Raw genomic sequence first — 9,751 nt, 5'->3', positions numbered from 1 at the left:
CTTTAAAACACGGTGGAGTCTCTGTCATGCTTTGGGTCTCCATTTTAGCCAATGGCGTTGGGGATCAAAGTTAATGGAATTGTGAACACAGAAAAGTACAGTCATATTTTGATTAGTGCTGTCTCGCTAAAATGATGCTAACGCCATAACCACATTAACGCAGCAAATCTCTGTTAGCGAGTTAACGCAGATCGCCCCGTGCGAGGGCTGTACGGCGTCAACGCATTAGCGCAGTTAGCTCGTTAACAAGTTAGCGCCGTGCAGCCCCACGCACGGAGCGATCCGTGTTAACTCGCTAACGGAGATTTGTCACGTTAATACGTCATTTTAACGTGACTAATGCTGACAGCACTCATTTTGATCTTTGTAAAGCATCTGATCGGCAACGGTTTAATTTTTCAGAACGACGGGGATTCCAAACACACCACCAATACAGTAAAAGCATACCTGGATAGAAAAGCACACAATAGAAAACTATCAGTCATGGATTGGCCTCCCCAGAGCCTGGAGCTCAGCATTACTGAATCAGTGCGGTTTCATCTTGACAGAGAATTATATATTGCTTGCTTGGTGACGGTCTGCAACACCATCAGTAATTCAGACATATTCCCAGTTAGCACTGGATTCTACCACCAGTTCTGTTCATAACTTTTATTGACAAAATTTATAGTAGCCAAGGGAGGAGGGTGTCTGGTTTAGTGGCTTCAGGGTCAAGTCTTCACTTTTTGCAGATGATGTGATTCTGTTGGCTTCACTGAGAAGTAGTCTCCTCACACTGGCCCTTCATTTGCAGCCTCATCGCACCTCCAAGCCCAAGTTGCTGCCCCGAGTGGAGGAGTTCAAGTCGCTCTCATGTTCACAAACCTTATATAAACGTGCATGCACTGGCTGTATGCTAACTGCCTGATGTAATCATACAAACACACAATTGCCTTTGTTCCACAGACATTTTGTGGTGATTATATCGTTAGTCTCTGAGGAAAAGGTGATCTTATTTGATTAGCCCAGCTAAAAAAAGACCTCTCTTATTTTCATTCAGTGCATGCACATTTTTTAAAAAAGTCTTTGTGTCTTTTCTACTTTGTTACAAATGTCTCTTAGGCTGCCCACATGCAACATAATGATGATGGTGTTGATTTACAACAGACTCCTCTCACATGTAAATGATCCAAAAGTGTGGGATGTTTGTTCACCTGCTTCACTGTAATCAGGCATCATTTTTCAAAGAGCGCTTCCACCATCATCTGATGTCAGATAGGCCTGATCTTCACTTCAAAGGGACATACTCTAAGCAGGTCCAAATGCTCTGATAATATTCAGTGTGATAATACATCAAGCTGATGTCTTCCTCTCCACTTTTGAGTAATCTCACTACACAGCAAATCTCTGGAGTTAAATATTCTGGAGTTAGGTATAAAAGTGCGCAAGAGTTACATTCCAGGAGTTTATTTTTCACCTTATACTACAGTCAGTGTTGGGGAGTACTCTCAAGCGGTGTAATATTTAGGTGTTCATTCACTGAGTGCTAAGGAGTCTAATTCAACACGTTGCTGGTGTTGTTTGTCTGTCGACCGTTACCCCGCCTATCTGTGCTTGTTTCTTGGACACCGACATGTAGGAGGTAAAAATACTTTATTTACTTTGGGGTTTTCTGTGTGTGGTGTGACGTTATTTGTATATATTTGGTTACATGGATGCATAAGTAAAATATTAAGTTAACTAACTATCACTACACGTGTTTTCTGCATGTTATGCTGATTCGGTGATAGCAGCTAGGCTAACATTAGTTAAAAGTTAGCTAACTAACTTATCTTACTGTATTTGAAGATACACATTTCACGTTGTCAATGAACATCAGTTAGTCTTGCTTCACACTGAGATATGCACGCAACCCTGTCGCCAGACCTGAAAAGACAAGTACACGGCAAACATGCGGTCACATTGTCTGCTAAACCTAGCCTAGCTAAATAGATTTTAAGCAGTAGCTTGTGTGGACAGGCTAACTCAATGTAAGAAAGTGTTTATAGATTAAGTTATACACAGTTCACATAAAGTTACCATAAACAGCCTCTTCTTCTTCCACATGTTGTGTTTCATATTAGTAAAGGTTTTTTTTTTTTTCTGTAGGTGGCCAAGATGTTGATAAAAGTAAAACACAGAGAGATAAAGAAATATGTCAAATTGGAAGAAGTCAGCTTCACAGATTTTATGAGTGCAGGTAAGTTATACATGGTTCGTAATAAGTCATTAAAGAGGAAAGGATAATGTTGTTATTAACTAAGTGATGATTTTACTTCAGTACAGCAGAAGTTTCTCATACCAGAAACTGCAGCACTGAAAGTCACGGATGAGCAGGGTATAGAGGTGGATGAGGATGTCTTTCCTGAACTTGCAGGAGTCAAAGAGGTGTGTTTTGTCATCTATACAGCTGAAGGTAAGTAAATATATGCTCTGATAGATTTTGTAGGATTTGATTTGTACAGTTACTTCTAAATAAACATTTTTAATTAGTTTAATATCCTGTGGTAACAATCACAAAATGCTGCTTTCATGGCTCAACAGTAAGTTGGATTTATCACATGCATTTCAGACATCCTGGAAACAGAATCATCCAAGAAGCTGCGTGACTGCTCAGACCTAACACACTATGTGACACTCACACCTTGTGGTATGTAAATTGTATATTACCATAATAAAATACAAAATAACCATCTGTTCTCCTGGGAAAAAGTATAATTTAATCAAAGCATACAGTTTACTGGCCCTATGTGTGTAAATGGTAGCTTTGTTGTGGTTGATTTTTGATCGTATATGCCTTATATTCTAATATTTTTGTTTGTCACCCTCAGATTTGACTGTCCGGAAGCAACATGTGGAAGAGCCCTCCTCTCCAAGTCTAACAGATACATTGTCTGTCTCAACCACCAGCAGTCAGGGCAGTGACACAAGTGATGCCGGACTGGTTCAGCCTCTATTGGAGAGCATACATGCAAGAAATGTAGATACATTACTTAATAGACTTATACTTGACTCTTTAGTTGTCAGTACTTGAAAAAGCTTAAACATGAAGATAAAACAGATAAGAGAAAAATAATTTGATATAGTATTTCTTGTATTTCATATGTATAATCCACAGATTGAAATCGTTGTTTGGGTTAAAATTGTCTCATTTTTTGTCAATTGTTTTGTTCTTTGTATCAAATGTGTTTAGACAGTGGAGCAGATTCTGACTTCCAAACCAGCAGGGGTGACTGTCATCCATGAGTATGAAAAAACTGGGAGTTTGAAAGATTCCACCAGGCGATTAATGGTGAACATCATTGTAGCTCACATGCGTGAAAAAGAAGGGTAAGAGGAATGATGTTTATTCTGTTCATTTTTAAAACTTGCAAGGATCCTATCACAAAAACACTTCTGCTTTTGCAGGAGAACTGTAAGTAAAGCAACAAAGGAGTTTCATGCGCTTGGAATCGTGTCACTCTTCCCATCTTTGAAGGATCCGTACTCCAAAAAGGGATATGTGAGTTTGCTCTGCAACTGTAGTGTGTAATAAGACTTGCTCTCTCTCTGTCTCTCTCCCTACACATATATATATAAATATATACACACTCTACAATGTATGCAATTTCTTTCTTTCTGTAGGAGCATTTCTATGACATTCAGAGCAACAAAGGTTTTCTTGAGTGGCGTATCAAGACTGTGCAACGTCAACTCAAAACCCCCACTGCATCACAGAACAGAGTGGAACTGAAAGGAGGGCCCACATCACGAAGAACGTTTGGTTTAACTAATGACCAGCAAACAAGAGATCAATGTATGGAAGCCATGTCTCTTCTTCATCACACCACTGACCAAGATATAGTCTTCCAGAAGATGAGAGAGACATTCTACTATCGTCAGCAGATACTGCATGACCCACAAGAATCAGCAAACATTCTTCAGATGTTTCCTCGTTTTTTGGACACTAAAGGACTGGTAGGTGAACAAATGGGAATCTGAAAAATACTTGACTTAAAAAAATAGATTTTAATGGACATACTTCTCCTTTGTTAGATTTTGCAGGACTTTGCAATGATGTTTGGAGTAGAGACGGCTTCCAGGTTCCTGGAAAAATGGAACACCACTTTTAAAGACAAGGTTGCCAGGGAAGCCAGAGACCTTAAAGAGACTTGTCTTCTGAAAAGATTGCTGAAATCTGCCTTGAACGAAGAAATGGATGATGCTGATGAGCCAGGTAGTGTCCTAAAGTAACACTTTATTAGTGTAGTAATTTTAGTTTTCATTTTTAAAAGTTATCAAAAAAGCAGCAGTGTGCATAATGTGTGTATGGATCACTTCTTTTCTGCTCATACCCTCAACTAGTTGTTATATGTTAGTGAAGTTCAGTTCTATCTCCCCATTAACTCCTTAACACTGTCTGCAGAGTGGGACAGCGACATGGCTTCTCTTCTTGTTCTGCTGCACCTTCTCACACCACAACCAGCTGGAAGGAAACGGCCAAAGAAGATGAGTGTTGGAGAGGCAATAGATCATCTGGTTAAATTTCACAAGGTTTGTCAAGATAATGTGATCCAGTTCCAGATACTGTGGTTCATGGAACACTTTTTGTTAACCTAAGGGTTTATAAAGTGATGCTTTTTACTGTGTTTCAGTCCTGCCAGAGCCTTGAGGATCACCTCATGAACAATGAAGGAAACCCTCAGCCATATCTCCTGGCCACAGGGACTTCAAAAGCACAGGTTTTCAGCTTCTACATAGTCTTGGATCGAAAGCTTCTTCCATGTCAGTCATGCACATCACTGGGTGCATTTGATGAGCTGTTCAAGTGTCACTTCATTTTCAGTGTGAAATATGAAGACGCTCTGTCCAGCCTGTACACATTTTTGCAGACCACTGTGTACAATATTGATGTAGGCACAACAGTGGAAAGTCCAAGAGTCAAAGAGTTGCGAGCAAAGCTGTTGAATAAGTAGTAACCAGGTTATGTATTCAAAATGCTGACCTGTTTTCTCTGTGCTTTATCCTTTGGTACAGCTTTACTTTTGTTCAGACATTTAAAACTAGTTCATGGAATGTATCCTGGCAAAAATTTGAAACTAAAATGTGGTCAGATAGGATGTTGTTTACAATTCTCAAGTTATTCTGGATTTAGAAGACATCTGAATAAGATACATGCTACTGTTAGCACATGTGTTCCTCATGAGACCCCTTCTGACCATGATACCTGAATATATATATAGAATGTCACACAATGTCTCAACTGTTTAGCTGCCATAATTGTTGCTGTTTTAATGTTGAATGTTACAGTGCTGTTACACAGAATGTATGTTAGTCCATGCAGCATTGAATTTTGAATATGACATTTTTAATAAATAAAATTCATACATTCATAATAATCAGTATGGTGTTTTGTAGTAATTTTCACCTAAAACCTTTTTTCATTTGATGAGTAACACTATAAAAGAGTTAATATCAAAATGAACTCTAGTTATGAGTTAAATTTTACTCTTTATGGTAGTAGAAATTTAACTCCATGAGAGTTTAGTTTTAACTCCTATAAAGAGTTGAAAAACCAACTCCAAGAAAAGAGTTACTGTAACTCTGCACGAGAGTTCATTCGATGGTCACGCATGTACACTCAAATGTAGTTAATCTGAACTCCCAGAGAGTTTATTCCAAAGACCAGAATTTGCTGTGTATTTTTCTAAAGGCTGGGATCCCATTTCCTTTAGAAAATGAAGAAAGGTACACACAAAATGTTTAAAACATCCATAAAGGAGTCCATTTTGTTCTCTGTTCTGGCAGATAACTAATGGAGTGACCCCAAAAGTTTTTCATCTGGCATATCACCAAAGTACTCTCAGATGGATTTAACATATGTTTAAAGTGTTTGAATTCATTTTAAAATACATGTCATCCTAGAACTGATCAACCAGGACACTGGAGTTAGGAGTATGGCCAAAACGATTGACAAGTGGCCCAACCCAGGCAGCTGAATTTACATCTGTCTTTTATACTGTCTTATTTTAACAGCTGCTCATCATATTTATTAATCACAATCAACAGTTTATCCATTATTTTTGCTCTAAGCCCTCCGGTTGCAACTATCTCGCAAGCACCAGTCATGCTGGGACAAATGTATCCCCCAATTGACTGACGAGTAGTTGCTTGCAATTATTTGTGAAATAAGTCGCTAAAGCCTAGCGCAGGCCTAGAAAGCAGTCAGTGACCTCACTGGAAAGTTGTATATGGTGCAGATGTTTGTTGTACGCTAAATTTAGCATGTAACTATAGAAATATTCAGGTGTTATATTTGCAGTAAGCTACATCGATGCTATATCTTTCGGCGGGAAAACATCTGCACTACCTATTGCCTCCCTGGATGGATCTGCAGACAGAGAAAAATCTTGACAGTGAGAAAGCTACATTAACGCCACTGAAACCCTCTACATGTGGATGGTGCAAAGAGAGGTAGATTGTATTCTCCCCAATGAGCAAACACACATCTGCGCTACATAGCACCTACCACTACACAGAGCATGTGGGTCTGAAATACATTGCTGTGCTATCTGGGAAAGCACAACTTTTACCTTGAAGTCACTGAGTTTCTATTTATTGTTTCTGTTGTACTTTTTCAACTTTTGCTACCTCCCGGAGGTTAATTAGTGAATATTTTTACCCTGCAACAGCCAGCAACTTCCAGGAACCACTCACCAGCTAGCTAGTGAATGCACATCTTTCCCAAGGATACCAGGGGGTCAGCAGTCGATCTCGAGGCTTGTCTGAACATATTTTCTTTATCTATTTCAGTCTTTTGTCAATAATTTTAGCTGCTAACAGATTTAGCTGCTAGCCATACTATTTGCTAATAAACTCTGACTTTTCAATCCTAACTTTAGCTAGCTGTTGATTTTCGTTTATCCATGCTGTTGGGAACCCACTAACATTAGCAGCTTCTGCATCTGTTAACCATGCTTTTAGCAAGCCCTTTGAACCATTTTTATCTACTGTTTTAACAGTACTTATTTATTGTCGTTTGTATTTATACTTCTTAGCCATTGCTTACAATGTAAACATACTTATGTGCACTTAGTTCTCTTTTTTTTTTTTACCACAGCAGTCAAATACATCCTGACTGATGTGTAAGTAGTCCCTGTAGCTTAGTTACACTTTGGGAATCACTGAATAAAAGGGCTGCTTTTTACTAGAAGAGATAAATATAACTAAACAATAAGTTCAATATTTGAACAATTTTTATTTCTTTTATAGAGTAAAATATTGTATTTTACTCTCGTGAGATAGTGGTATATGAACAAAAATCCTCCATCACAGCTATTTTTTGCCTGTCAGACTGAGCACTCCTTTGAGGTACAAACTGCAGATAAAAGCCTGTCTGTGTCTATTCTGTGTGATGTTCAGTACATTCTCAAACTGTAGGATCCAGAAGCCATAAATAATTCCTTTTTTTGAAAGTTTAAACACAATAGCTCTAACAACAGCCTCTGCATACAATGTGCAAATTTCCGCCTTATCTCAGACGTAACTAAAAGTAACTTGCACATCCTTTCTCATTTCATCATCTCACCGCGTCTATGTTTACGTACTTACAATCGTGTGCTGATTGCGCACAGCAGGAGGGGACTGTTTTTTGTCATTAAAGTAGCCTTTACAGTATTCATCCATATTTCTGTCTCACAGCCTGAACCTATACTTTTTCTGGATCCAATCAGCATGCTGTTGTTTTACTCTGTCTCAAACAGAATCTAACATTTGAGACGAGAGACCTCTTCTCTTCGCTGGCGTGAAGGTAAAAGCAACACCGGCTGCATTTCAGGAAGGATTTTGACTGCATTTCCTTTGGCGCACCTTTTCTCATAGCGTCAGCTGTAGGATTTCGTTTCAAGCTGCACTTCTTTCCTTGTGATGACATTGAGTGATACATTTCTGGAAATCCATCAAACAAGAATTGATAAATGATAACGGTGAAGAAGACAAGGAGTTAAAGATGGTTTGAAGTGGGGGCGGCTGTGTTGGAGCCAACACAGGATGGGATGATCGATGTCATCAACAAACAGGTGATATCATGCAGTCCCTGGGGGGATGGAAAAGTAGATAGATCCAAGACTAACCAAAGAAAGTATTCAGGAAATATTTTTAAAAAACTGAAGAAATGAAGGAAATGCTGTGAGGTGGGCGTTAATTTTCTATGCAACTATTGAATGTATGAAAGTTTTGTTTTCTAATCCGGGTTGGCATTTTTTACATTCTTTCTGAAGTTTCAGGCAGTTTGCTATGAAATTCTGTACCGACATTTTTGTATGCCACTAACACTGGTAATCCTTACTTTGCATCTATGCCCACCATGAACTTGAAGTTAAATATCTTACCAGTTATTAAAAATTTTCTAAAGATATTTATGTTCTATAGAGCAGCTGTTTTAATGAAACTGGTTACTTAGTACCAACATTAGGTCAAAATCAATCCATCTTCTTAAGCACTTATCTAATTGGGAGTCACCGGGAAGCTTGAGCCCATCTCAAAGTCCAAGGGCAAGATCCTGGACAGGTTACCAATCTATCATGTTATTATTAGGTTAAAATGATTGGTTAAATACTTGGAAAACTAATCTTTTTTCTTCTTCTATATCTTGTTCTATTGTCACAATGAGCATGCTTGCACACCGAGATTAGCATTCACTACTGTACAGATTTATAGAGCAAGGCTAGCATGGCAAAGGAACTCTTAGGGGTTAACTACAATGGATTACATGTGAGACATGCGGTTAGGTCCAAAATTAACAATGCAATGATCACCAATTCACTATCATGACAGTTCAACCCCCTGAGTTTAACCACTCACTTCAGGTCTATGTGGATATCCTGTCATGCTTTATCCTCATCCGGTCACATACCAAATGCACCCTTTCAGTCTCGTGGTTGCAGAGTTTTTCCCTCTAACACATCAGTTCTGCTGCTGTGATGCATTGCTGCCTGCTGTTTCAACACCTCAGGCACCCCACAATCCACCCCTAAGCACCAGGGGGATAATTACCTATCACTCCCCAATTTTCAGAAAGTGACGGGGACCGTAGATGCCAAACTTGTATTGTATTCTGCTGCTGTAATGAATGAAAGTTTTGTGACAGAAATATCTTAATTTGCGAGCAAAATGCCTTAAAGACAAAAATGCAGTGCTGTAATTTAATCTCGTATTGGTTAATGGTACAAAAACAAAACAATGCGAAGATATAAAATAAGAATGAGACACATAGTTCATGAACTTTAATTCGAATCAACAAAAGAACTGCACTGCTTTGCTTTTTTAATCTTTTTTTTGATACCTTGGACCTCGTGCCTTGTGAATAGCAACTTAATAGGAATGTGTAACAGAGATTTAAAGCAGTCCTTTGCCCCTTTCTTCTTCTGCCCTTGCTCTTTGGATAAATTTAGGCCAATTTTAAACCTGCTCAGGCCCTTCATTAATTTTAATGAGGCCAGTTTATGGATGCAGAGGGGTGCCAAGAACAGTGAGTTGTAACCTACAGCAAAAATATGCACTACAATAAAATTCACTCCTATTGTGGTGACTCAGACAAATAGCTTAATTTTATTTTATTTATATAGCATCAAATCGCCTCAAGGTGCTTTATGTGAAAGCTATAGATTATTCAATATTAAAGAGAAAACTAGTGAAATACATAACCTCCTATGAGGAAGCACTTGGCGACAGTGGGAAGGAAAAACTCCCTTTT

At 38.6% G+C, this 9,751-nt stretch overlaps 1 protein-coding gene across 1 annotated transcript; it reads left to right on the top strand.

The window, feature by feature from the left end:
* Window positions 1–2,136: 2,136 nt before the first annotated feature.
* On the top strand, window positions 2,137–5,191 carry LOC116324082. Its single transcript, XM_039617275.1, has 10 exons — window positions 2,137–2,218; window positions 2,300–2,434; window positions 2,591–2,668; window positions 2,850–2,998; window positions 3,212–3,348; window positions 3,427–3,520; window positions 3,643–3,975; window positions 4,054–4,234; window positions 4,424–4,551; window positions 4,653–5,191. The coding sequence occupies exons 1-10, from the start codon at window positions 2,137–2,139 to the stop codon at window positions 4,971–4,973; spliced, it is 1,638 nt and encodes a 545-aa protein (XP_039473209.1). The 3' UTR covers window positions 4,974–5,191.
* The last annotated feature ends 4,560 nt before the right edge of the window (window positions 5,192–9,751 follow it).

This window comes from Oreochromis aureus, linkage group 9 (assembly GCF_013358895.1).
Source record: "Oreochromis aureus strain Israel breed Guangdong linkage group 9, ZZ_aureus, whole genome shotgun sequence".
Classification (NCBI taxonomy): domain Eukaryota; kingdom Metazoa; phylum Chordata; class Actinopteri; order Cichliformes; family Cichlidae; genus Oreochromis; species Oreochromis aureus.
The sequence above is the reverse complement of the archived record's forward strand: the minus strand, read 5'-3'. Positions and strand labels throughout refer to the sequence as shown.

Bases quoted from the DNA above. Each gene is read 5' to 3' on its own strand.
- LOC116324082 (XM_039617275.1), top strand. From the start codon at position 2,137: ATGTTGATAAAAGTAAAACACAGAGAGATAAAGAAATATGTCAAATTG. The intron at 3,349-3,426 runs GTAAGAGGAATG...CTGCTTTTGCAG, and splicing joins CACATGCGTGAAAAAGAAGG to GAGAACTGTAAGTAAAGCAA. The intron at 4,235-4,423 runs GTAGTGTCCTAA...CACTGTCTGCAG, and splicing joins GGATGATGCTGATGAGCCAG to AGTGGGACAGCGACATGGCT.